We start from the raw sequence: 27,527 nt of genomic DNA on the forward strand, positions 1-27,527 counted from the left end.
GAAGGAGGGGAAGGCAGCTGGGGGGCATACCTGCCTGGGAAGGGGGGTCCTGGCAGCTGTGTGCTGAGCCAGGGGGCAGACAGCCATGGTGGGGGTGTGGGGCTGCCCTAGCATCTGCACAGCTGGCTCTCACAGGCATACTCATCTTTGTCTCTTGCAGGACACTCTAGCTCTTCATTTCAGGCAGGTAAGCATGCTCAGCTGAGGCTTCTGCCTTCATGTCCTCTGCCTTTGGGCCACTGGCCTTCTCCAGCCATGCCCCATCTCCCTCATCCAGTAGCTGCAGGAGACTGTCCCCAGTGTAACATACCTGTGCTCAGCTCCCTTGCATGGGATGTGCTGGCCATGCTCTTCAGGGTGCTCTTTGCCATCATGGCACTGGCCTTCCTACCATACAGCTACAAGCACCACAGTCAGAATGCACGGTGAGTGACAGGGAGCTGCAGGAGGGGCCCCAGGGGGTGGCAGGGGTCAGTCTGGGACATGAGAAGGGGGTGGTCTCTCAGGCAGCAACATGGGTTAGCAAGGCCCCTCTGCCTGCTCTAACAACACACACACACCCCCTTCCTCCCCCACCAGGCTCGACTCTCCGACCAAAGGTCATCTACACAGCAGCCACCACCGACAATACTGTGTGAGCCCCATGCCTCTGAAGAGGTCCTGGCCCTGCTAGCTCAGCCTGTCCCACCCCACCTCCCCTCACTCCTGCCCCAGGCTGAGGGAGGGCCAGTGCTCCAGCATCCCTTGGCCACACAGGCTGCTCACATGAAGTGTTTGCCTGGGGCAGCATCTGGCCTCAGCAGATATTTTCGTTATTAAAAAAAAAAAAGGGTTAAAATATATTTAAAAAAAAGAGAGAGTAAGTCTCTCATGGTGCCAGCTGTCTCTGCTGTCCTAGTCTGAAGCTGCAGGGCAGGAACAGGTACTGGTGGAGCTGAACTCACAGCAGAGGGGTGCACAGGGACCCCTTCCCAACCAGCAGACAGCATCAGCCTCTGTGCCCTGGGCAGAGCTCTAGAGCAAGCAGCAGAGAGCTCCTTGCACAGCCTGGCCCTGCCCTGTCTCTCTGGGACTTCTTCCTCCTCTTATTTGTGCAAAGTGTTGGAAAAACATAGCTGTGGCTTGGTAGGACTGGAGAAAGGCAGAGCTGAATGTTGGCAGAGCCACAGCTTCCTTGCTGGCTGGCCCCCACCCAGCTCCCCTCCAGCTCTGAAATAGCTGGAGCAGTTCCTGACACATGGCTGCCTCCCACCTTTCCTGGTAGCTCTAGCACAGCCAGAGACAAGCCCTGGGGAGTTCCACAGCCCCACCAAAGCCAAGAGAAATGGGCTGGACCTGGGAGAGGGGAGGAACCTGCAGGTCTCTAGCTCTCAGCAGCCTCCACCTCAAAGTGGTAAAACCAGAGGTGGACAGAGCAGGAACAAGACCTTCAGGCAACTGGGGTCTGTAACTGCCAGACACCCCCTGTGGTCACACCAGCAACCAGCCACTGCCACCAGCAGTGGCGCACACACACACCCCCACTCACCTATGGTACTTCTTTTTATTGGTATAAAAGCCCACTGTGGACTTCTCAGCCCTGAGCCTGATGGCAGTTTCTCCCTCCCAGCCCTGTGGCACAGCATCAGGGCTGGTGCCTGCCTGAAAATCCCCCTCCGAAGGCAGAAGGCAATGATCCACTGGCATGGCACCCTGAACCCCCCCTCCCCAAGCTGTGCTTGCACCAGTTGCAGGGTTGCATCTCCTCCCGAGCCCTCTGCCACCCTCCACATGGCACTGTCTTGTCCTGTCCTCCTCCTGCCCTGGAGGCTATCAGCCCCCTTGTGTCCCCCAGTACCGGTGACTGCTCCCAACACACCATCCCTTCCCATGCTGGGATGCCAGCTCACTGCAGTTACCGCAGTCCAGCGTGGGGAGCCGTGGCTCCCAGGGCAGCGAGGCTGGGCTAAGAGGCTGAGAAAGCAGCACCATAGCGGTCAGCCCCGGCCCAGAGCCCAGCAGCACTTTGCAAAGCCACTTACTCCACCCTGCGGTGAGGAGGCGGCATGGTTTTCCCCTGCCCTGGCACAGGAGACAGCACATCTCCTGCGGCAGGGGGAGAAGCAATGGATTTCTTTGGGCTCAGGCCTCCGGCAGTCCAAGGTAACATCCTTCCCAGGAAAGCTAACTGGGGCTCCACTCACGGCAGGGCCAGCAAAGCAGAGTCCCCCAAAACTGAGCTGTTCTCTAAGGGCTCCCAAAGGGGTGGCAGAGCAAGCCAGCCACACCAGTCAGCTGGCTGCTGCAGCCAGACCCTAGCGCCTGCCCTGCTGGGACTGGCCACGGTCCACCAGTCCAGGAGAAAAGATATTGCAGAGAAGGTGATGGCTGCTCTTGCTGCCAGTATGGAGGGGAGGGCAGGGGCAGCTGGGATCAGGAACATCCCACAGGGCCTCAGGATTCCAGCTGAGGGCTGGCTCCGCTCCATAGACCTGTGGGAAGCAAGAGAGGAGGGGGGCAGTTTTCATCAGACTCCTTACCCCATCCACTTCCCCCAGGAGAGGCAACCACCTGACCGTGGCCCCAAACCCCAGCGTCTCCTCTAGTCTGGCAGCCAAGGGGATGATGCCCTTGCTCCAGCCCCTGGGGCACCCTTTCCCCACCCCAGCACTGGTCCAGGTACCCAGAGGAACCTGCAGGGTCCCCTGTCCCCATTATGGAGCAGGACTTACAGAGCAGGAAGCGCCGCAGGTTCTGGGCAGAGCCCCCTGAGAGCAGGTAAGCCCAAGTGGCGGCGGTGGCCATCAGCAGGTAGGAGGGCACCAGGCTGCCCATGTACAGGGGGTTGCAAAATGTCTGGGGAGACAGGTGGGAGAGGGAAGGGGTGAGCAGGCAGGAGAGGACAGGGCCAGGATGGGTGGCAGTGTCACCACCTCAATGAGCAGAACAGGACAGGGGACACCAGCTTTGGCATTCAGTTCGCGAAGGGCCTGTCCCGTGCGTGGACGTCTGCAAATCCCCAAAAACCAACTGCTTCGCTAGTGCCAAAGGCACTAGTGTTGCACTAGGGAGGCAACACCTCCCCAGCACAGGGACCAGCACACACCACAGCCATCCCCAAATATAGGTACCAGTGCAGAGCTCCACTCCCGACTACTCACCGACCCCGAAACGGCGAGGTGCATGACAATGACAGCTGTGATCTCCCACCAGTGCTGGTGCTCACAGCCATGGAAGAAGAGGATCCCCCAGAAAGTGTGAAGGAAAATCAGCACCATGGTCATAAAGGCTGCAGGAAGTAGCAGAGGAGTGTCACCAGGGAGCCACCTGCCCTGGCCCAGCCTGCAGGCTCCAGGAGGGATGGAGAGGAGCCAGGGAAGGGGAGTAGGGTCACTGCTGGGTCAGATGGGGAAGCACTGGGAGGGATGGGAAGAGGAGCAGAAAGGGTCACGGGACAGAGAGAAGGGTTTGACACAGAGAGATGTGACAGGGGACCACAAAGGACTCATATGGGTATGGGGAGTGGCAGCAGGGTGCAACATGGAGGAGAGAGCACAGGGGGCTGAGCCCCAGCCCCCCCCCAGGTCTGCTGCCTCTGTAGTGGGGCAGAGATGTGGGTGAAGGGTGCCAGTTGCTCACCTGAGGTCAGGAAGTAGAGCTGTGAGTCCCCATGGATGCCCACGGTGCCAGGCCCTAACGCATCTGCCAGAAGATTGATCATGGAGAAGGCGCCACTCATGAGCCCGAAGCCCATACCAGCCACTGCCAGGACAGGGATGCCATCAAGCCCTGAGCCACACAGGGCAACCCCAGGCACCTCCCAGCCCCTCAGGGGACTCAGCCAGCTTCAAGATGAGAAACCTCCCTTTCCCCCCAGTGCCATGCCCAGCCCTGCCTGGCTGCTCTGTGCAGCACTCACCGTACGCCATTTGCTGGATGGAAATGGGAGAGCAGCCGTCCTCACTGAGGGCCACCAGCCCCTTGATGGCCTTCCTGCAGAGGGGAGAGCATGCTGGAGGCTGGCACAGTCTGGCTGCCTCCCAGGACATGGTGCAGCACCAGGACAGAGTAGGTGGTCTCACTCTGCACCATCCTGGTAACCTCCCCATCACTGAACCACAACACCTGCCGTGGAGAGCATCCGTGGGACCACCCTGAACCGCCAGACAAACCACACATGTGAAAACCACATGAAGCCACATAAAAAGATTTCCACAGAGGGATGCAAGTGCAAGCCAGCCCCACAGAGCAGGGGTGGGGTGAGTGGGACGCCAGGTGCAAAGCAAGCAGCACCCCCACACAGAAAACAGCCCCAGCATGGGAAGCGCATGCCAGGAGGGTGTACCTGATCTTGGCAGCTATACCCTTGGAGATGTTGGGAAAAAAACAGAAAGGGTGCAGGGAAGAGCTCAAATAGCTAGAAAAATTCTTTGGGGGGAGAAACTGAGAGAGCTGGGCTTCATAAGTTTTATTGGCTAGAGGTGTGGCAGGTGAGGAGGACGCCAGATGGCTCCGCAGCCCCAGAAGGACAGCAGCGTTTGCAGCCAGAGATCCGCAGGGCAATGAAACACAGTGGTTTGTGTCAGAGGCCACTCTGTGGAACTCTGCTACCCTCTGCCTGCCCACCTCCAGCAGCACCCTGCCTGCATACCCAGCCCTCCCAGCCTTCCTCCAGCCCCTCACCCCCACGCCAGCTGGGAAGGTAGGGACTGCTGGGGGGGGGGGGGGCACTGAGGGATGCCGACTCCAGCATCGCCTCCCCTTGTCTGCCTGCCCAGCCCAGCGCAGCTTCCATCCAAAAGCAGTACAGGGTGCAACGCATGCTCACCCAGCAGGCAGCACAAGCCCCCGAGCTCCAGGCCAGCCGGCGCCAGGGAGGCCGGGAGCCGCTGAGATTGCGCCAAGACTTTGCCCCAGGATGGCCAGGGCACTGAGCACAGGACTGGCAATGATTCGCCACCTTGCAGAGCACTGAAACCACTCTCAGGCTGTCCTCACTGACACAAAGCCATCCCTAAGAAAGGAACAAGACATGCCAGGAGGAGAGGGAAGATCCCATCCCCCACGCAGCAAAGTGGGCATTTCCTGGTGCCTGGCATACCCCCAGCTTCCATCTGAACTGTGGGAGCACTGCTGGCAGGGCAGCCCAAACACACAGCCTACCCTGTCCCGAATTCAGAGAGACAACTACCAGCCACCTCAGCCCTGGGTCCTCCAGACCTTAGGGCTGCTCTGCTTTGCCACCCGAAACCCGCTCGAGGTCAACGTACTGACACAGGTACCACCCACGTGCTCCTAGCGAGGACAGAGGTGGCTTGGTGCCATGCTCTGCATCCCCCCCTCCCAGCCAAAATCTGGACCTGCCATAGCTGGGAGGGCAGAAGGATCATCCAGCAGCACTGGAGCAGGGTGGGAGATGCCATTACCTGAGGAGCTTGTAGTAGAGGAAGCGGAAGGCCTCCTGCAGCAGCACAGAGAACATCACCCCAAATATCAAGAGCCCTTTCTGCAACGGCTCATCCCAAGGGTCACTGGCTTTAACGGCAATAAACCAGATGAGGGAAGAGAGCAGCAGTGACACCAGCCAGAAGAAAGCCCTGCAAGAGAGAGAGAGTGCCTGCTGGCACCAGTGCCATGCCAGGACTGGTGCCAGTACCAGTGCCAAACCCATGCCCATCGGCACTATGCCTGCACCCCTCTGTGTTGATACTGACACTGGCCCAGCCAGTGCCCCAGCCTTGCCCACTCTCCTACCAGTACGAGCACCATTCTGGCACCAGTGCTGGGCAGGTGGTGCCTGTACTGGTACTGCTGCTGTGCCTGCACTCCTCCTCTGCTGGTAACCAGAACTGGCACCAGTGCCCCTGCCAAGCCCACACCAGTACCAATACCAGTGCCAGGCTCATATACATGTCAGTACCAGTACCATACCCTACTGATCCCACAGTGGTACTGGTACCACCACCCCTGCTGTGCACATGTTAGTATCACTACTGACCCTGTACTGTTACTGGCACCAGTGCTCTACTGACCCAATGCCATTACCAATACCAGTGTCTCTCTCCATCATACCCACACCATGTGGTGACCACAATGGTACCAGTACAATACCAGTACTGGAGCCCTTGTTGTGAAAAAGGCAGGTACCAGTATGAGTACTGGTGCTCCTATCATGCTCACAACCACACCAGTATGAGTACTGGTGTCCCTGTCGTGCCCACAACAGCACCAGTACTAGTCCCCCCGTTGTGCCTCTGCCAGTACCAGTCACCTTCTTGTCACGCCCATGCTGGTGCCATACCAGTACCGATACCAGTACCAGTGCCCCCTCCATACCCACACCAGTACCCACGGTAGCACCAGTGCCCCTCCGTACCGACACCGGTGTCGGTGCGGGACTGACCCAGCGATAAGGATGATGATGCAGAGGGAGTCGCGGGCGATGGTGAAGAGGAAAAGGCCGAGCGCCGGCCCGAAGGCGATGAAGGTACATCCAAAGAAAATGGCGAGCGTCATGGCGGTAGAGTCCAGGACACGGAACCGGGTACGAGACGAGACGAGACGAGACGAGACGAGACGAGACGAGACGACGCAGCTCAGTCCCACACACCCCCTCTCCCTCCCCCGCCCTTCCGGGGCCACCTGACGTCACATGCCGCCTGCGCGCGCCACCGGAAGGGCCACACTTGGGCGGGGGCGGGGTCTGAGCCGGAGTGGGGCGGGGCTAGGGCCTGTTATGGGGGGGCACGGCCTGAACCCCGGGGCTCGAGCCTGTCACGGGGGGAGCTCTTGGTCTGTCATGGGGGGTGGCAACAGCCTGCACTTGGGGGCTCAGGCCTGTCACAGGGGGTGGGCGGGATCTGGTCCTGTCACAAGGGGACATGGCCTGCGACAGGGCCTGCACCAGTTGGAGATCTGGGCCTGTCACAGGGGGGCACAGCTTTCACTGGGGGTACATGGCCTGCACCGGGGGGGGACCCTTGGACCTGTCATGGGGGAGACACGGCCTGCACCAGTTAGGGACTTGGTCCTGTCACCAGAGGGCACAGCCTGTATGAGGGGCTCTGGTCTGTCACGGGGGAGGGCAAGGCCTGCACTGGGGGAGACATGGCCTGAACCCAGGGGAGCTTGGTCCTGTCACTGGTGCCCTCACAGGGGCCACCCAGTGAGGGGGGCCCTGCACTGCCCCCCCAGGACCTGGGTCAGCTGGGGATGCCCAGGCTTGGGTGAGGTGTGCTGGCTGTTGCCCCACCACAGGCCTGTCTCGGTGCAGGGGGCCTCTGGCACTGCCCCCAGGCCCCCTGCAGCCCCAGAGCCACGTGCCCTCTGCCCTCCACGCTGCTCCTCCTGCAGTGCCCACTCTGCAATCACAGCTCAGGCAGTGCAGCCCCGATATGGGGCACGGTACCGAGTGCTGCATACAGAAATGAGACAGTGTCATGTGGTTATAACCATCTGTGTTTTCCTCCAGCTGCATTGTCCTCTGGTGGGGTTGATAAATCAGTAATATTGATTATATTGACTGGGAGCTTCATGTGGTGCTTGGCTTTATGTGGCCCGACTTGTTCCAAAATCGTCCAGAGCCCTGCAAAACTCACACAACTCAGCAACACAGCTCTTCCCACCATCACACAAATGTCTTGGGCTGTAAATGTGGGGATAATCGCACCCGAAGGAGGGGCCGGGGGGTGGCAGTGGTTTGTGTCTGGCTCTGCGTGGCTCAACATGTCTCATCAAAATGTGTCTGCAATGCTCTTTGTGTGGTCCTTCCCCTCCAGCACGTAATTCAAGGATATCAAACAGGAAGGATTCAGAGATGAGATGAGGCACCAGACCGATCAGAAAACTGGAGAAGAGAGCGGAGGTGAGAGGCTGCCAGAGGTTAATGTGGTGGTTTATGAAAGGGGTGGCAGCCCACACCAGGGATGAAACCACTTCGGGAAGATCTTCAGTCTGTCAGGCCAGGATAAACAAATTCAAAGGCTGAAATTCAACAGAAGAGGTTCAAGGGGAGGGAGGAGGGGATGGGCCCTGTGGTCCTCAGTGTGGGTCTGAGTGGGGAGACATGCCTCCAGGTTGAGCCACCATGCTGCCCAGCCCCTGGCCTGCATCTTTCTGCAGGACCACAGGGGGGGAAGCAGATGGGTGGGAGGATGGAGAAAATGCGAAGCTTTGCTCAACCGTGAAAGATAGCCTCACATCTTTGGGGAAGAGCATCACCTGGGAACAGCAGTCAGGATCTCGCTGCCAAACCACAGAAAGTTCAGAGGGAAAAAAAGACCCTTGCAGCAGGGTGTAAATGGTTAGGTTAAATGGACTGGTCCAAACCAGGAGACTGGGCAGCTAACAGGGAAAAACACTGAGTGTGAAAGGGCTCTTTGTCCCAGCAAGAAGGCGGGGGCGCACAGAGGCTGGACACAGATGACCCAACCTGATAGTAGTGCTTGTTTGCAGTGTGGGGCACTGCTTGCTGGGACAGGCTCCTGCAGAAGAGGTGGTTTTGCACTCTTGTTCCTTTTGCAGCCAGACAAACCCCTGCCTGGAAGCTCAGTTGATGTGCTGTGGAAAAGCAAGGAGGATCCAAGGAGGAGCCCCAGTCCTTGTGCAGGGCCAGCTCTGCTGGCCAGGACAGCTGTGCACCATCCTTTGCCTCCAGCATGTCCCAGGGAGGGAGGCTGCAGCTTGTGGCAGGTCCTGCACCCCAGGAGGACAACCAGAAAATGAGTACCCTATGTGAGGAGAGCCCCTTTTCCCTGTAGGAGAAGGTCTTGGAACCACAAACCAGAGGTGCTGGGCCAGGGGGAGGCAGGAGGCCAACAGCACCTGGGCAGGAAAGAGATGCAGTCTCACCACCCTCCTTTTCTGAGCTGAGAGGAAAGCAGATAATGAAAGCTATCCCTGCCAGCCACTGGGACAATGGCCCAGCTCAGCAAGGGGTCAGCATAAATTATGTTTCCTGGCAGCGTGAGGCTGTGCTTTTAAAGGGATATTTGCCAGGTAGTGTGGGACAACAGGGCTCGGCACACATCGTGGAGGGGCCCAAAGCAGAGGGCAGGATTAGATCATGACTTTGGGCATCCCCAGGTGTACTGGGTTTGTGTGGCAAGGTTTTGGCAGCGGGGGGGGGGAGGAAAGGGGGGCCTGCAGGGGTAGCTTCTGTGAGAAGCTGCTAGAAGCTTCCCCTGTGTCTGATAGAGCCAATGTCAGCAGGCTCCAAGATGGACCCGCTGCTGGCCAAGGCCAAGCCAATCGGCAACGGTGGTAGCGCTTCTGGGATAACATATTTAAGAAGGGGGAAAAAAAAAGGCACACAGCAATTGCAGCTGATGAGAGGAGTGAGAATGTGTGAAAACAACTCTGCAGACATCAAGGTCAGTGAAGAAGGAAGGGGAGGAGGTGCTCCAGGCGCTGGAGCAGATTCCCCTGCAGCCTCTGGTGAAGACCATGGTGAGGCAGGCTGTCCCCCTGCAGCCCATGGAGGTCCACAGTGGAGCAGATATCCACCTGCAGCCCGTGGAGGACCCCACACTGGAGCAGGTGGATGCCTGAAGGAGGCTGATGACCCCGTAGGAGGCCCGCACTGGAGCAGGCTCCTGGCAGGACCTGTGGAACCGTGGAGAGAGGAGTCCACGCTGGAGCAGGTTTGCTGGCAGGACTTGTGACCCCGTGGGGGACACACACTGGAGCAGTCTGTTCTTGAAGGACTACACCCTGTGGAAGGGATCCATGCTGGAGCAGTTCATGAACTGCAGCCTGTGGGAAGGACTCCCATTGGAGAAATTCCTGGAGGACTGTCTCCCATGGGAGTGACCCCACGCTGGAGCAGGGGAAGAGTGTGAGGAGTCCTCCCCCTGAGGAGGAAGGAGCAGCAGAAATGACGTGTGATGAACTGACTGCAGTCTCCATTCCCCATCCCCCTGTACCACTCAGGGAGGGGGGAGGAGGTAGAGAATTCAGGAGTGAATTTGAGCCCAGGAAGAAGGGAGGGGTGGGGAAGGTGTTTTAAGATTTGGTTTTAGTTCTCATTATCCTACTCTGATTTTGATTGGCAATAAATTAAATTAATTTCCCCAAATTGAGTCTGTTTTGCCCGTGATGGTAATTGCTAACTGATCTCTCCCTGTCCTTATCTCGACCCACGAGCCTTTGTTATATTTTCTCTCCTCTGTCCCACTGAGAAGGGGAGTGATAGAGCAGCTTTGGTGGGCACTCAGTGTCCAGCCAGGGTCAACCCACCACACCAGGGAATCCAGCCTTTTTTGGTAACAAAGATGAGACACATTCTGACACTCTTCTCCATGTTGGAGAAAAAACAGCAAGCCAGGAGGAAACTTCCTGAATGCTTTGGAAATTGGTTGCCTACTGCATTAATATTTGCTAGTTTATACAGCTGTCCCTCTGGCAGGTGTTCAGTGACTGGTAATAGAAAATGCAACTAGTACGTGGGGTAAGCAGCTAACCACAGACCTGGAGAAGACCCTGGTAAGTAATAGTGTGTGCATGTGTGGTCACATGTTAGTCTGCATGCTCAGATGGCATCATGAACGTGAACCATGAAGCAGACTCCATGGAGATCAAAGACCTTGTGGCTTCCCCAAGTGCCAGGCAGGCAACATGCTGGCTGTGGAAGGGGACATGCCAGTGACATATCTCTATCTCTGTGCATTTGAAGAGGATGGTCAGTTTGGACTGAGCTTGAGACTTAAAAGTTTTCTGTGCATCCCAAGGAGGTGACAGAGACATGGGAATGCAGCCCAAACCATGCACATTATCGCTCCCAGCCCCCCACAGCCACGGAGGACATCCTTATGCTGTCCATACCCACCCCAGACCCAAGACCCTGCAGAGCCTCCTTGTGCAAACTGGGCAGGGAGACCCCCACCATGTCTCCCACTGCCTGTGCCCACCCGCAAGGACCAAGCACACCAATCCACCTTGTCAAACTGCTTTAATATTTGGACACGAAGACAGGACAGAGCCAGTCAGGCTGTGCACAGACAAGACAGCCCTGAGCCATGGTGTAAGGCTGCAGGGCTTCCCTTCTCAATGGGTGTGTGAATTTGGCCAAGATGCAGTTCAGCTGATGATGTCCTCTGAGTGTGCCAGTGGGGTGCACATGTGGGGTAGGGAAGAGGGACGGGGGCTCCCCAGGGCAGCTCAGAGGTTATTCAGCTCCAACAAGGTCTGGTCCAGGACCTGGTGGATGCCCATGTTTTCCTCTTTGGCACTGGCCAGACTCTCTGTGAACACAAGGGGGACACAGCCAGCCACGCACAGACACAGCCCAAGCGTACCCAGGCACAGCCAGACCCATGCACACCACACCAAGAACAGACACACACACACAGAGACAGACATTTCAGTACGGCACCAGCCTCCAGCCATGAAGGGTGTCCCTGTGGAGCAGAGTCTGCGCAAGCAGCCCCACCGCCAGCAGGGATGAGCTGGTCACTCAGGGTGGGTGGTCCCTGCTTTTCGGCATTTCCATCCTCCCGTGCCGCCCTGTTGCCCACGGCCAAGCTCTCTGCAGCCTGTATACCGCTGATGAGTACCCCTCTCTGGCCAGCCACGAGCATGGCCCTGTCTCCCTGCTCTGCCCACAGCACATCCTGCCCCGGGGCATCACCACCATCCAGCTGTGGGCTCACACACAAACCCTTGGCCAGCAAAAGATGATAGCCAGTGCCTGCTACGTGACTCAGCAGTGCTCTGTGAAGAAGAGTGAGACAGCAGCCCAGGAAGGCAGGCAGAGATGACAGCAGAGAGAGAAAGAGCAGAGCTAACAAGGCTGCAGGGATGACCTATGCTGGCCAGCCTGCTGCCAAGGCAGCCTCCTCTGGCACTCATTTCCAAACAGCATCCTCCCCTTTAGAGAGGGGATGAGAGCTCTGCCCACCCAGCCCTGTCTCCCAGTGCTCCCGGCCAGGCTCTTCCCCATCCCCTGCCCTAGGTTTAGGGCAACAGGTGCTGCTGGGTCCCCAGCTCCTGTCCTAGCCCTCCCAGCACCCTGCAGGAACCCTGCTCCGAGGGGATCCTCCCTGCATAGTTTGGGGTGACCAGAGTGAGGGGGAAGAGGTTGGCCACCGACTCCTGGGACAAGGGGAGGAAGGCAGTGATACAAGCCACCGCATCCCTCCCCCCGTGGGGCCAGACTGATGCTAGGGGACAGCCAGGACATAGCAAAAACCCTTGTTCCTCTCCCAAGAAAAAACAATCAGCTCCAGAGGGCTCCCCATTCCCCCCAAGCAGGGCAGTTAGTTACCCCTGGGGGGATAAGCCAAGGCTCCACACACCGCCTAACCCCAGCAGGGAGTGGGGAGGGGCTCCCAGCCCTGAGCCAGCCTGGCTGAAACGAGGCAGGGAGTGGGGCTGGTGGCAGCCCGGGTGCTGGAGGCTGGGCTGGGGACAGGAGTTCTCAGCAGCTCAGTTAAGTTCAGTAAGGATGACCCGCAGCTTGTTAGTGAGAATGCAGTTTTTCTCGGCCTCCTTCTGGGAGTGCTCTAGAGAAAACGGAGACGGTGCAGCAGAGGGAAGAGAGAGAAAGACGAGTTAATGAAAAGAGAGAGTGTTCCACAAAGCCCTCGCTGGAAACCCCGCTGCTGCCCAGCCAGCAGTGGGGAACAAGCTGGGCTGGCAGGAAGAAGCAGCTGGTCCTGAGACAGGAACAGGGCTGCAGGTCCATCAATTCGAGGATGGAGTTGTGGGGCAGGGTAGGATGCTGAGGAAGGAGGAGGAGGATCAGAGACCCATTTAGGGACAGGGATCACTGCTGAAGGGTAGGGTCAGCCCCTTCGGTGTGGGAGGGTGATGCAGGAGAGATGCCAGGGCTGAAACTGCTGCTTGTGGACAATGTCTGGGAGTGAGTACAGGGAATGGACAGGACCAGGTCTAACCCTGCTATTTCAGGCCAAGAGTCATGGAGAAGGTGGCATGAGATGAGGAAAGCTGTGTCAGAGAACCAGGGGGTTGGTGGGGCTCATCCCCTGGGCGGAGGCACTAAGGGCCCTGTCCCACTCAGCCTGGCAGTGCGGGAGCTGCTCAGGGCTCAGCCACGGCTGTCCCGGGAGTCCTGCAGCTGCGAGCTGCCTGCAACCACCTCCTACCACCCGGCTGCCAGCACCCACATGAGACAGGCAGAAGATGAGGGACAGAGCAGTATGAAGAAAACAAAGGAGAAACGGAGGAGAGAAAATGCTTTATTGAGACCAACTCAGTAACCCAGAGGGATAGAGCAGAAAAGAAAAAGTCATGAAATGCAAACTGAAGAGCGATGGGCAAAGGATAGAAGGGAGGCAGGGGTGAGGGAGAAGCAGGGGTCTGGAGGCTGCCTGCCTAGGGACAGGCTGCCTGCACAGTCAGACACACACCCCCTCCATCCCCTGGGCCTAAGCCCTCCTCTCTGTTTTGGCAGTGGAGGTGCTGCTTCCCCTGTGTGGGTCCCCCCAGCCCTGGGCCCAGCAAGCAAAACCAGGGGGCTCTGCTGGGGGGATGTGGGGGGCAGGTGTCCCCCCAGCACCAGAGCTGTTGGGGTCCCTAGTGCTTGTGCTGCCAGGGAGCCGAGGAGGGAGCTCCTGAAGCGAAGGGCTCCTGGGCACAGCTCTGTTCCTCACCAGGCAATGCTGGAGCACAGAGGTGCAACTGCATGGGCACTGTCCACCCAGCGTGTGGGGGTCCTGGGGGCTGCTCCCCTTCCCCGCCAAACACCCCTAAGCACCTACACCTTGTCTCCCCACAAAGAGAAAACCCCAGGCCAGCTCCTGTCCCAAAGGAGCCAATGGAAAGGCACGGGCTGGGAAGGACAGAGGGGACAGAGTAGGCAGGGAGAGCGGTGGGATGACCAGGCAGGCAAGTGGCTGAGCTGGGGAGGGGTGAGGCAGGTGGGGCAGTGCGGTGCTGGTGCTCAGTGCGGGGCTCAGAGGGAGGTGATGTCATTAAGTGCATTGTCCAGCTCCTCGCTGATGGCTTTGTACTTCATCTTCTGCGCATACACTTCATCTGCAGGTGGGGGGCAGGTAGCAGAGCAAGGTTGGGGGCAGGCAGCGGAGAGAGAGAGAGGCTGTGAGCAGGGGGCAGAGGGCAGCGGGAGCATGCAGGCACAGGTGGTGTGGATGCGGCCCTATTCCCCACCTGAGGGCAGAGCCACAGACCCCAGCAGCTCTGCGCTCCCACACTGGACACCACGGCACCCAACCTCCCCCCTCCCAGGACCCCTGGCCCACCCTCTCACCCCAGCCAAACCCTGTCTGGCCCCACCGGGGGCATATCCTGGTCAGTGCTCCCCAGGAAAGAGGGACATGGGGCTGGTGAGGATATTCTACCTTCTAGATCATCAATGGTTTTCTCCAGCTTCGCCACAGACCGCTCTGCAAACTCTGCCCGGGTCTCAGCCTGCAGGAGTGCAGAGGGGAGAAGGTGAGCTGCAGGGCACAACAAAGACAGTACAGACTGCACTGCACCCCTAATCTGCCCTGTCTGCATCTCCCGTATCCTTCCCCATGAGCCCTCCCCCGGGAAAGGCAAGGGACAAGGGCCCCATGGACCCCCACGCCCTAAACCAGCAGCAGGGGTGAGAGCTTGCCCTTAAAGGAGGCAGCTGGGCAAAGTGCCTCCATGTTGGGCTTCCCATTTATCCCAACCTGTCTTGACCACCAAAAGCAGAGGCGTCATGGGAGCCCGCATGCTTCACAGGTTGCGTGTGCAACCAACACTAGACGGATCACCCCAAATCGGACATGGCTTGAAGTAGGTGTGTGCAGGGCATGAGCTCCTGCCAGCAGCATGTCCTGGGAGCAGGACACCACGTGGGGCAGAGGTGAGCGGAGCAGGAGCAGAGCGCAGCATGGGGCTGCAGGATGCACCCCAGTGGGGCTGTGCTCCCTGGGGACACAAACACCAGCCCTCCAGATGGGACAGGGACCCTCTCCAGGGTAGCAGGACCCCACGGGGCATCCCAGACCCAGCCACCCACCATGCTGCAGGGCTGCAATTTGGGGAAGGGCGAGAGGACACGGGCATAACAGGGTCAAAACCTGGGATGGCAAACTCATGCCTGCACTGATGCAGTGACAGCCCCTCTCTTGGGGGTCCTGGCCCCATGCCCCTTACCTCCTTCAGTTTTTCCCCTAGAAGTTTGATTTCCTCCTCATACTTGTCCTCCTTGGTGGAATACTGCAGAGACAGAGACAGGCACCCATGAGCACCACAGGACACCACTGGCCATCCTTTGCCCTGGTGGGGGACCCCAGCACCCCCACACCCCACGCACTCTGCCCAGCCCCAGCAGCCCTGCCAGGTCCTACCTTGTCAGCCTGGGCCTCCAGGGACTTCAAGTTGTTGGTGACAATTTTCAGCTCCTCCTCTAGGTCACCACATTTACTACATCCCAAGTAGGGGCCGCCAGGTGGGGGAGTGGGGCCGAGGGGCAGGTAAGAGGGGGAAGCAGAAAGAGTGGGCACAGGGAAGGAGGAAAGAAAGAGAGAGAACAAGTTGAGAGAGGAGAAAACTCAGGCAGCGCAGGCGGAGAAGGAGCAGAGCCACTGCGAGCAGAAGCTGCCAGGACACATCCATTCCTTGTGCCTTCTTGCACAGACACCCCATGCATCGCTGCCAGCCAGGCTCCCACCAGCCCTGCAGAGAAGGAGAGCAGGCACGGAGGGATGGAGGAGAATGCCCAGCCTATGCCTGCTGGAGAGGGAGGGAGGCAAGGGGAGGTCGGTGGCAGAGGCAGCGGTGCAGAGAGGAGAGAGGTGGCTCACACAGTTCAAGAGACGGAGAGGGGGGCTGCTGCACGTTGCCCTGTGCCCCTGCCCCAGTACCTCTTCTTCCGAGGCAATGAGGGATTTGAGAGTCTGGTCCATGGTCCGCAGCTCTTCTTCCAATTGTCTCACTCGGCTAGAGTGGAAGAGGGGCACCCCGGGGGAGGACAGCAGAGAACAGGGTCAAGGACATGCTGCCGGTAGGCTGGCATCCCCCTGCCCCCAGCCTGCGAGCCCAGGGACCACCCTGACAGCAAACCCTGCTGTTCCTGGGGACCGACATCCACATCCCCACACAGACACACAGCCACCCCCAGCTGCCAGGGACTCAGGACAAAGGCTGCATGGGACCCCCGCATGATGCCCGCTGGGAGCCCCGCTCACCTCTCCGCCACCTCTGCCCTCTCCTCCGAGCGCTCCAACTCTCCCTCAAGGACAACCAGCTTGCGGGCAACCTGTCGACAGCAGCAAGGGGCATGTGTCAGCCCCGTGCTTGCCCTGGCTCAGGGCACAGGGCTGTGGGGAGGCAGCCCCGGGTGCTGCTGGGGGGGTCAGCACTGGGGGAAGGGGGCATGTGGGTGCAGGCACGCACCTCCTCGTATTTGCGGTCAGCCTCCTCCGCTATGTGCTTCGCCTCCTTCAGCTGCATTTCCTGGAGCTCCATCTTCTCCTCATCCTTCATGGCCCTGTTTTCAATGACCTTCATCCCTCTGAGGAAAGCCCAAGCCAGAAGATGTTACTGCTGTGGGACAAGGTGGCACCTGCACCTCCCACCCACTCACTGTGCCCTGACCCTGCCATCCTCCAGCTCCGGATACTTGGGACACTGGCACTCGCTGGCCACCTCACACAATAGGGTCACACCAGCAGTACCCCAAGTATGCTCCTGCACACAATTAAAGCAGTGGAGCTGACCGCAAGGCCACCCCAGGGCTGTCCCCCAGAGTGAGATGTGGCCACGGTGTCTCTCAACCAGGCAGGTCATGAACCCATCATCCAGGGGGGAGGGGGGGATGTGGTGTAAAAATGTGTGCAGCCCAGGACGAACTGGCTGCAAACATCCACAAAAGCAGCCTGACAGGCCAGCAACCTTTAGAAAATGCTAGAAAACATCTCGTGGCAAAGCTTTTTCCCATTCAGAGGTGATGCTCACAAGTAGGGGGACACCAAACCCCCACAAACCTCCACTGCAGAGACTCCTGTAGACTCTTCTCTCGCTCAGATGCCGTTGCTCAAACTGGTCTTTGTCAATGGAGGGAAGAGCTCATGTAACTGTCAGGAATGCCATGACGTCTCCAGGCATTCCCATACAACCTGAGTGCCCTCACCTACACGACTCCAGCCCGGTAAAACTGCTTGCTGCGAGGATGGGGAAACACACTCTGCAGGATTTTTTTTTTTTGAATGAGGCTGGTTTGTTCTCAAAGGTCAACCACAGTTCCTAGGCGCAGAAGTCCCCTCCTGGGCCGTTGCTCAGCTCTCGAGTGGAGGAGGCTGCTCTGGGGCAGAAAACGGGCTCCGAGCACCCTCTGGCTTCGGTTACAGACTGATATTTGTATAAGCACCAGATCAAGTAGCTTGAAGGCAGTAGTTTAAAGGAAAGGAGCGAATGGAGGCAGGTCCATGCTCGGGGCAGCAGGCAAACCCCTACCTTGCCCACCTCGCCTCCCCAGGTGTCTCTGTACAACAGGTATGAGGCTCTGGATGTGGAAGGCCAGTCCATGGATGAAGTGGATGATGGTCCAGCTACACCAGAGATGCTGCCAAGGTCAGAAAGGCCTACCCCCCATATCACGACCACCTCCACAGGGAAGAAAAGACGGGTTGTAGTTGTAGGTGACTCCCTTCTGAGGGGAACAGAGGGTCCAATATGCCAGACAGACCCTCCTCTTAGGGAAGTCTGCTGCCTCCCTGGGGCCCAGGTTAAGGACATCACTAGGAAACTTCCTAGCCTGGCGCGGCCCTCGGACTATTACCCACTACTGCTCTTCCACGTGGGTGGAGATGAAGCTGCAACACATAGTCCAAGGGCGATTAAAAGAGACTTCAGGGCCTTGGGATGGTTGGTAAGGGAATCGGGAGCACAGGTTATTTTTTCCCCCCTCCTTCCAGTTGTGGGCAGCGACACAGGAAGAAACAGACAGGCCCAGTCTATTAATACATGGCTCTGTGACTGGTGTCACTGCCACAATTTTGGGGTTTTTGATAATGAGACAGCCTACATGGCACCTGGCTTGCTGGCATCAGATGGGATTCACCTTTCTCAAAGGGGGAAGAGGATCTTTGCTCACAAGCTAGCAGGGCTTATTGACAGGGCTTTAAACTAGACTTAAAGGGGGAGGGGGATAATATCAGGCTCACCCACGACAAGCTGTGGGATGACACACCAAGGTTAGAGGGACGGGGTGCTAGTGAGGCCCCTCAGCCTGTTGCACCAGTGAAAGACCTCAAAGGAACTACGGTGTGTTCCTCTAAGAGGGTGACACAGCCGACAGCCCAGCTGAAGTGCCTCTACACCAATGCACGCAGCACGGGCAACAAACAGGAGCTGGAAGCCACCATGCTGCTAGAAAGCTATGACCTAGTTGCCATTACTGAAACCTGGTGGGATGAATCCCATGACTGGAGTGCAGCTATCAAAGGCTACAGGCTGTTCTGAAGAGACAGGTGAGAAAAGAAGGGTGGAGGTGTTGCCCTCTACGTCAAGAAATGGATAGAGCGTGAAAAGCTGTCTCTGAAGAACAGCCACGAGCAGGCTGAAAGCTTATGGGTAAGAATCAGAGACCAAAGCAGCAAAGGGAACCTGCCTGACCAACCTAGTGGCCTTCCATGATGGAGTGACTACATCAGTGGACAAGGGAAGAGCTACTGCTGTCGTCTATCTAGACTTCTGTAAGGCCTTTGACACAGTCCCCCACAACATCCTTCTCTCTAAATTGGAGAGATGTGGATTTGATGAGTGGACTGTTGGGTGGATGAGGAATTGGGTGGATGGTCGCACCCAGAGAGTAGTGGTCAATGGCTCAATGTCCAGACAGAGATCAGTGATGAGTGGTGTCCCTCAGGGGTCCATCTTGGGACCAGTACTCTTTAATATCTTCATCAATGACATAGACAGTGGGATCGAGTGCACCCTCAGCAAGTCTGCAGACAACACCAAGCTGAGTGGTGCAGTTGACACGCCTGAGGGACAGGATGCCATCCAGAGGGACCTGGACAAGCTTGAGGAATGGGTCCGTGTGAATCTCATGAGGTTCAACAAGGCCAAGTGCAGGGTCCTGCACCTGGGTTGGGGCAACCCCTGGTATCAATACAGGCTGGGGGATGAAGGGATTGAGAGCAGCCCTGCCGAGAAGGACTTGGGGGTACTGATGGATGAAAAGCTGGACATGAGCCAGCAACATGCACTTGCAGCCCAGAAGGCCAACCGTATCCTGGGCTACATCCAGAGAAGCAAGGCCAGCAGGTCGAGGGAGGTGATTCTGCCCCTCTACTCTGCCCTAGTGAGACCCCACCTGGATTACTGCATCCATCTCTGGAGCCCTCAGCACAGGGAAGACATGGACCTGTTGGAGAGGGTCCAGAGGGATGGAACACCTCTCCTATGAAGAAAGGTTGAGAGAGTTGGGGTTGTTCAGCCTGGAGAAAAGAAGGCTCCGGGGAGACCCTATTGCAGCCTTCCAGTACTTAAAGGGGGCTTATAGGAAAGATGGGGACAGACTTCTTAGCAGGGCCTGTTGTGATAGGACATGGGGTAATGGTTTTAAATAAAAGAGGGTAGATTTCGACTAGACATAAGGAAGACATTTTTCACAATGAGGGTGGTGAAACCCTGGCACAGGTTGCCCAGAGAGGTGATAGATGCCCCATCCCTAGAAACTTTCAAGGTCAGGTTGGAGGGGGCTCTGAGCAACCTGATCTAGTTGAAGATGTCCCTGCTCATTGCAGGGGGCTTGGACTAGATGACCTTTAAAGGTCCCTTCCAACCCAAACTATTCTATGATCAAGTTTTTCAAGATTTTATATGTGCCCTTGTTGAGAAATGCTTTTACCAAACAGTGATTAACTTTGAATTTAACAAGACCTATGAGTGATTAACAAGTACAGAGAAGATATCTCAACCTTGAGAATAGAAACATCCTAGCAGGAGTGCTCAAACAAGGTTGATAAGAAAGAACCGCTTGGCCGAACAACAGAATTGGAAAACATCCAAGGAGAAGAAACTATCCTCAGGAGACCCATGACCATAAAAGGGAAAAAAGGAGTGGGGCCTAACTCCCCAAACGACCACCCAAGACCCCCATGCATGCGTAGTGTAGTTTTGCAATGCCAGCATTATGTAAATGTAGTAGATAGGCAGGAAGGTGGAGATTTCTCAGAAAATGGGTGAATATTCATGTCTTTACAGTATATAAAGGATGAACTTTTGTTTCAGGGCATGCACGTTAGGTGGAGCGATTCCCCATGCATCCAGCGCTGCAATAAAAGAACGCCCACTTCTTAATGCTACATTGGTGCTAAGAAGTTTATTCCCGATTTCGGCGACAGCCTGGAAATTTCAAAGCGTGCCAAGAATGCCCATATCTGGGGGACTTCTCTGTGTCATGGCTTTGCTCCTTCCCTTCAAGGTCTGCAGGAAAACCAATGCAAACCCCAAAAGATCACTTCAGGGGGATCCCCAAACCCCACTGTGAAACCAAGGGGGTTGCCTGCAGTCATGGATGACCTGACACCACCCTCGTGTCCCTCCCTGTCACACCTCTCGCTCTCATCAGCCGCCTTCTCAGCCTCCTCCAGCTTCTGCAGGGCGGTGGCTAGGCGCTCCTGGGCTCGGTCTAGCTCCTCCTCCACCAGTTGGATACGGCGGTTCAGAGAAGCCACTTCAGCTTCGGCCTGGGGGAGCAGAAATCCCTCGGTCACCCCATGTGACATATATATATATATATATATATATATAAAAGCATTTTTGGCAGTTACTTTTGCATTCGTTATCCAGAACACCCCTTGGCACTGTACAACAAGCCTTTCTATAGGGACAATGGGGCCCTAGCACCCTGTTTGACGCTGGCTCCTCCCAGCCATACAACCAGAGTCCAGCACATGCAGCCCCTCCACCACATCCTCACACCTCCAGCTCCCACCTCCAGCTCCCACCTTAGAGAGGGACGAGGCATGTTCGCCAGGGTAGGGTGGCTGGAGTGGCTGTGCCGTCATGGGGACAGTATTTGGGGTTTGTGGAGTAAAGGGGAGGAATGCCCTGTGCAGCTTTGCTCCCAAAAAGGAGATTGGAGATGCTTGTGGATTTCCTGTTTAGAGGCAGCAGAGCAAGCTGGGAGCCTCTTCTGCAGGAACACCCCCCCCGTGGCCCTGCATAATGGGGCAGCCTGAAGCTGAGCACAGCCCACCTCCCCCCAACTCCTCCCCCCAGCTGATGTACAGCATGGCACTGGGGGCAATGGAGTGAGTTGCCCTCAGCAGGCTGGAGCCCAGCCAAGCCGCAGCTGCAGGGGCCTGTGGGACCAGGGCTCCCTGCTTTCCCAGGCTCCCTGTGCACAAGGCCAGGAGCCAAGGCCGGCTGGGAGCAGTGGCCCTGGACCCCACCAGCCCCTTGATGCCTGGTCCTGCACTCTTTCCATTTGGTAAAGGCCTCCAGAGAATTGTCCCCAAAGTGTCAGAGCTGCCCAGATGGACACTTGGGAACATGAGCTCTCCAGCAGCGCCCAGTGACCAGGGAACACGATCTGCGGCTGCAGGAAGGGGCCATTTCTTCCACACACAGCCTGAGTGACAACAGCCTGGGTACCGCACCCAGCTCTGCCGCTCCTGATATGGTGAGGATGTTAAAGGAATGTGCATAGGAAAAAGAGAGGAAAAAAACCTCACAAGCTCCAACAACAATAAAAAAGCTAAACCAGGAACAAGCTGCAGCCTGGAAATGCTGTCCCAGTGCTACAGAGTGGAAATTTTGGCACATGGCTGTGCAAAGGAGTGGCTTGTCCCCGCAAAGGGACACACTGGAGAGCCAAAGGCTTTGCAACTGCTGCAGCCCAGACTGCAGAGCCTGCTAGAAGCCAGACAAGAGCCTAGGTGTGGGATTTTTAGCTGTGCACACAACTGGCCTCCGAGGGAGGGGATCCTTTCCCAGGATCTGCATGACCCCAAGCAGAGCCAAGGCAAAGCTGGCCGCTGACTGCTCCCCCGTGCCCCGCCAGCCGGGGAAGCCCTGGGGGGCCCCGCTGCACGGAGCATCCCTAGCAAGGCCCATGAAGGAGGCAGCTAGAGGAGGCAGTTCGGATTGCAGCGCCCTCCAGCTCCCACGAGACCTCCCGGCGCTCCGCCCCGGGGGCAGCCAGCCCGAATACCGGGGCGGGGGGGCGGCCGGGGCCAGCCCGCGGGGAAGGATGCCGGCGGCGTTGCCGGAGCCGGTGGGGCATCCCGGGGAGCTGCCGGAGAGCCCCCCGCCGCGCCCCCCCCGGCGGCTCCCCCGCCCTGCGCCTTACCCGCTCCCGGGCCTGCCGCTCGGCATCGACCTCCCGCTGCAGGTGCTCGGCGCGCTCGTCCGCCTCGTCAGCCACCTGCTGCAGGCTCTGGATCTTCTTCTTGACGACGTCGATGGAGCTGATGCCGGCCATGGCGCGGAGCGGCCAGCGGGGAGGCTGCGCCGCCGAGCCCTTTGTGGGATCCGCCCGGCTCGGGCAGGAAGCGCTCAGGCAACAGCCGCTCCCGCCGCCCGCCCTGCCTCTATCCCTTCCTGTTCCTCCTCCTTCTGCTGCCACGGACCAACCTGGGCAACCCCGGGCAGCGCACACAGACCCCGGGCAGGGTACACGGTACCCATCCCCGGCAGGGGGCAGTCCCCCATCAGACGGGGTGCACAGTCCCCCCTACCCCAAATAGGATATAGTGTGCCCTCCTGGGCAGGACACATGGTCTTCACGCAGCCCCCCCCAAGGCAGGGCATAGTCCCCTCCCTGGGTAGGGTGCATGGTGCCCCCCAGGATACAGGACATAGTCGTTCCCCCAAGCAGGGCACATGGTGCCCCCACAGAGGTGCACAGTCCTACCAAACTCCCCCAGAGTGATGGAGAGGAGCCCAGGGAGTCTGGGGGTGCCAGAGTCTGGCCCCTGGGAGCCCCCATGGACACAGAAGCAATGTACCCATGGGTGCTCCCCAAGCTCTGCCCCACACACCCCCTGCTGCAGAGCCGGGGGGGTCATGGACTTTTGCCCCATAGGGGCCATGGGGCAGAGCCCACTCCCAGGCATCCCCCTGAGGGACCTGGGGCTGGGGCTGCAGGACTCAGCCAGATCCCCAGCAGCCATCCCACTCAGCCCCTTGGCATCCACTCCCCCAAGCAGGGACCTGGCCAGCAGCCCCACAGAGACCCATAGGACCCATGGAGCCCCCCAGATGCCCTGGGGGCTCTACCCCATAGGGGAGGCCAGTTCCCAGCTCCCGGCTCTGCATCCTGGCCAGGGCACATGCCCTGATCCATCAGTAGGGGCTGGCGCTGGTGGCACTCAATCCTCCCTTTATAAGGGGCTCTGACAGCTCTGGGGCAGTCCCAAATTGTACTTCACACGACTCCAGGGACGCCAATTCCCGGGCTGATCTCGCTGACTGCCCTTGGCTCCGGGGTCAGGGGGCCTGAGGGGGTCCCGGCCACACCGCCGGCAGAGCCCTGCAGCCCTGCGTCCCCCTGCTAAGCGGCGGCGGAAGAGGCGGCGCTGCGGATCCCCTGGGAGCACGTGGCCTCGGGCTTGGCCCCAGTCCTGGCCGGTCCTGCACCGCTCCCAGCCCGACGCCTGGATGCCGAGAGCGCTCCCAGGTCGGCGCACGGGGCCCGGAGCAGAAAGCGGCGTCCCCGACAGCAAAGGGGCAGGAGCGAGCTGGCTGCGGGCAGGAAGGGGGTAGGTTGGGGGGCAGCCACCCGGCCGGACTGGTTGCCTCCTCCTCTGGCCCCACCCAGGGATGCAGTCACTTCCTAGCAGAGCCCCGTTCCCTCCCACCGGCTCAGGAAATCGCCAAATAAGAGCAAAGTCTCATCTGGGGAGAGCAACTGGGGTGGGAACTTGGGTGAAGTCTTTGGGATCATGGCCTTGGAACTGTGGAGTTTCCCTGAGCCTCTGCTGCACCCCGTGGGGTGGCTGGGGACAGGCCACCAGCTGGGGACATGGGGGGCTGGAGGGGGCTGCTCTGGCTAAACCCACTGTCCTGGCTGCACCACATCCAGCAGCTCCCGCTAGCATCCTGCCATGGGCCCCATGGGCTGTCCCTCCTGGGGCCAAGGAGGTGGTGGGGCCACAGTGGCCTCACAGAGCTGCTGGGAAGGGGATGCCAGCGCCATGGAGCTGCCAATCCAGGTTCAGGTGCTCTCTGGTCTGTGCCACCATCTGACCCCCCTCCAAGTGCCTGGGGAGGTTGCATTTGCACCCCTTAGTGCAGTCCCTGTGGGCTTCGTGCACTGCCACCCCATGCCAGAGGCAGGGCAGTGCCAGATCAGGGGGAGATTTATTCTTTTAAGGCATTTGTTGACATTTTTGTCAAGACCAGGAGCCTGCCTGGATCACTGTGATGGGCCCTGACTTGGCTGAGGGATGGGGACACTGTGCTCACAGGCACACACTGTCCTTGGCAGTCAAGGGGGGCACGAGGGTCCCTGGGGAGGTGGGTGGGTGGGCTCCAGGGGTCTACTCTGCGCTTCCTCCACCAGAGCCGGGAGCAGCACTGCACCTTGTCCTGGGGAGGAGGTAACACCAACCCTAGCACTTAGTGCTGTCAGCACATTCAGGTCCCTGGTGCAGGGACCTGGTGACTCCCAGTGCCCTGCACACGGCACAGCCTGTCCAGGCTTCGACATGGCCCTGGGGCAGCTGTGCTGGTGATGGACTCCCAGCCCTGCCCGTAATACCTGCCTGCAGCCAGCCTGCCCTCCCTGACACTGCAGGAGTGCTCTTTCTCCATGCCTCCCCATCTAGCCCTTCCCTGGAGGGGTTGGTGGCTCCCATCCCCCATATCTGCTGGGACAGGACTCTCCTTGCCAAAGCCCACAGACTTGCCGAGCCACTGTGGACCAAGAGCGCAGCAACGCACCCTCCCTGCCCAGGATGGCATCACACAGCCCACTGCCAGCAGCAAACTGCTCTGTACCTCACAGCCAACATCTGCCCTTGTGCCACCATTTACCCCTTCCTCCGAGCACCTCATCGGGGACATCCTGTCCACACTCAGCCAGATCCCGCACTGAGCTTGCCTTGTCACACACCAGCATAGATCCAGTCAGACAGTACAGACCCCCACTACACAGAGCAGATGACCTGCCCAGCTTGACGTGCCTGCCCCATGCCAGGATAAATATGCCCTTCCAGAGGAATTTTAATGTTTTAACTACTTGGTTTAGTATCTAACTAAACTGGGGCAGGTCTGGAGGGTCAGCAAACAACACTGGGGAGCCCCCAGCTGCTCCCCAGGGGCTCTGGACTGCTGCTGCTCATCCTTGTCTGTATGCTCCTGTCCTTGGCGGCCGCCTCAGAGATTTGATGCATCTCCCCTATTTAGCTCCATAAACCATCTGGGACTGAATTTTTTGTTCTTAGTCCTAAAAAGCCTGGCCATGCCCTGCTGGCTGCAGTCCAGCCGGCTCCCCTTTAACTTCTCCTCCAGTTTCCAGGGTTGGCTTTCATCAAAGAAGGGCTGGCTATCAAAAGGAGGATTTACTTATATGGTGTCAAACACCCTGTGTGGCATCACAGGTCATTATACCCCGTTCCTGAGCAGCACTGTGGCTGCACACAGCTGTTCCACCCTTCATCCTGGCCAGGCACAAGCCAATTTCAACACCTTCCTAACATTTCCCCAGCGGAATCCATTTCCTAGGAGAAACATCAGTCATGGCACTAAATAAAACTCTTCTTGGCCTTGCCCTTCCCAGGGTACAGGATGGCACATTGGACCCCAAAATGACCGAGCCCCACACACACCCCCCAAGCATCCTTCCTCACAGCCAGCTCTTGGCAGCTGGCCACGGGCAAGAGCTTTTTCCATTTCTCTGCTCTTTTTTGCTTTCTTGCCAATTCAGCAAGCGCTGCAGACTTTTTTCCACAAGCATTGCGGAGGCATGTGCCCAGGGACCGGTGACACAGCTCAGAATGCTCCCTGTTAGCTTTGGGGAGCTGGGCAGGCAGCTGCCCATGAAGCTCCAGAGCTGACCGAGTGGTGCCTGCCGCAGCCTGCCTGGCCCCCGCACTCCAAGCAGGATCCAGCCAGTCCCTGCCCTGCATCTCAGCTGGGTTCAGTGTAAGCGTCGCAGAAATGGGATTCTGACAGTCTTCCCCATGGACACTTTCCATATAAGGCCCCCCTCTTCCTTCATCCCCCTGAGATCTGGTGCCCGCGCAGGGGAGGAGTTGCTGGCACGCCTACGTACGTCTGTAGCTTTCTTCTCTGCCTGCTCCAGCTTCTCCTGGGCCTCCTTGACAGACTCGGAGTACTTCTCCACCTCATCTTCCGTGCCCTTCAGCTTCTTCTGCAGGCCCTGCTGTTCCTCCTCCAGCTGGAGAAGGGATGGAGAGTGTGAGTCAGGGGGGTGGCAGTGCCTGCAAGGCTGGGGAGGGGATGGCCATCCTCCTCCTGGGGTAGCTGAGGCTGGGGGCACAGCAGGAGCATGCAGACATGCTCACCCTGTTGACTTTGGGGCCACACATCCTCGGGGAGCCCTTGGTTCCCAGGGCCACAGCAGTCTCCAGCATCCCTGAGGCCAGCAGGGGTAAGGGGGTGGTGGGCTCGCTCCCTCCCTGTGCAAGGGACTGGAGAGGTCCTGACTGGGGAACACAGCTCTGGGGGGCACCGAGAAGGTTCCCATCTCTGTGGCTGGGGTGGGAGTACGCTGTCCCCAAGGGTCTCCCTGGCAGAGGGATAGGGAGGTGGCACTGTGGTGTCCCACCAAGACATAGCATGTTTGGGAGGTACTGACGTGAGTGGTCAGGGGGCAACAGGCTGGAGTGCTGGTCCCTGGGGATGGGCACACAGCAGGGTGAGGTCCCCAGGTACAAGCACCCAGTAGGGTGAGATCCCAAGGGCTGGGCACCCCTAGAGCTGGGATCCACAGGCTGGACTGGGTAGTGGGGCAAGGTCCCCAGGGTAGAACACCCCTAGGACAGGGGTCCCCAGGCTGGGCACACCCAGCAGGACGTGGTCCCCGGGGCTGGAAACCCTTAAGGCGGGGGTCCCCGGGCAATGCCGGGGGGGCCGGTGGGACACCCACCTGCTTGCAGCGATCCTCCGCCTGCTTCTTGTCGGCCTCCGCCTGCTCGGCGCGGTCGATGGCGTTCTCCTTGTCCAGTTTCAGCATCTGCATCTTCTTCTTGATGGCCTCCATGGTGGCGGTGGGGCGGCGGCGGGGCGCGGAGCACCGGGGGCGGTGGGAGCACCGACACTGCGCCCCCTGCCCCGCGGCGCCGCCTAAGAACCGGGGAGGGGCCGCGCCGGGCGGGGGCCGCCCCGGCACCTCCCCCGCTGCCTGCCAGCACCTTTTAGGGACAGGCTCGCCACCGACCTCGCCGCGCCGAGCGGGACGGGAGGGCGACACTCCCGGCGGGCACCACCGCAGCCCCGGCACCGGGCACCCACAGGGGCACCGGGCAAGGGACGCCCCGGGGAAATGCACTAGGGACACCCCGGTGGCACTGTGAGAGGGATGCCCGGGGGCACTGCACTTGGGACACCCCAGGGCACTGCATTAGGGACACACTGGTGGCACTGTGCTAGGGACACCCTGGGGATATTGCACTAGG

The 27,527-nt window shown here is 58.8% G+C and overlaps 2 protein-coding genes across 9 annotated transcripts; both read right to left on the bottom strand.

Annotated features, from left to right (window-relative positions):
* Positions 1 to 2,433: 2,433 nt before the first annotated feature.
* On the bottom strand, positions 2,434 to 6,495 carry LOC309415048 (gamma-secretase subunit Aph-1b-like; the record flags this gene model as incomplete). The annotated part of the gene is made up of 7 exons (XM_082012439.1): positions 2,434 to 2,471; positions 2,712 to 2,835; positions 3,141 to 3,268; positions 3,619 to 3,741; positions 3,899 to 3,972; positions 5,406 to 5,576; positions 6,383 to 6,495. 7 exons carry the CDS (start codon positions 6,493 to 6,495, stop codon positions 2,434 to 2,436), a joined length of 771 nt encoding a protein of 256 aa, XP_081868565.1.
* Positions 6,496 to 10,941: 4,446 nt separating this feature from the next.
* On the bottom strand, positions 10,942 to 27,112 carry LOC309415066 (tropomyosin beta chain; the record flags this gene model as incomplete). Of its 8 annotated transcripts, none has more annotated exons than XM_082012461.1 (9): positions 10,942 to 11,219; positions 14,298 to 14,367; positions 15,085 to 15,147; positions 15,279 to 15,354; positions 16,119 to 16,189; positions 16,327 to 16,444; positions 20,494 to 20,627; positions 26,162 to 26,287; positions 26,999 to 27,112. In XM_082012461.1, the coding sequence occupies 9 exons, from the start codon at positions 27,110 to 27,112 to the stop codon at positions 11,137 to 11,139; spliced, it is 855 nt and encodes a 284-aa protein (XP_081868587.1). The 8 variants fall into 8 exon arrangements, with proteins under 8 accessions (XP_081868587.1, XP_081868585.1, XP_081868591.1 ...); XM_082012459.1 differs by lacking the exon at positions 15,279 to 15,354 and adding an exon at positions 15,795 to 15,870; XM_082012462.1 differs by lacking the exon at positions 10,942 to 11,219 and adding an exon at positions 13,892 to 13,974.
* Between the last annotated feature and the right edge of the window lie 415 nt (positions 27,113 to 27,527).

This window comes from Phaethon aethereus, assembly GCF_964289735.1.
Source record: "Phaethon aethereus genome assembly, chromosome: W".
Lineage (NCBI taxonomy): Eukaryota > Metazoa > Chordata > Aves > Phaethontiformes > Phaethontidae > Phaethon > Phaethon aethereus.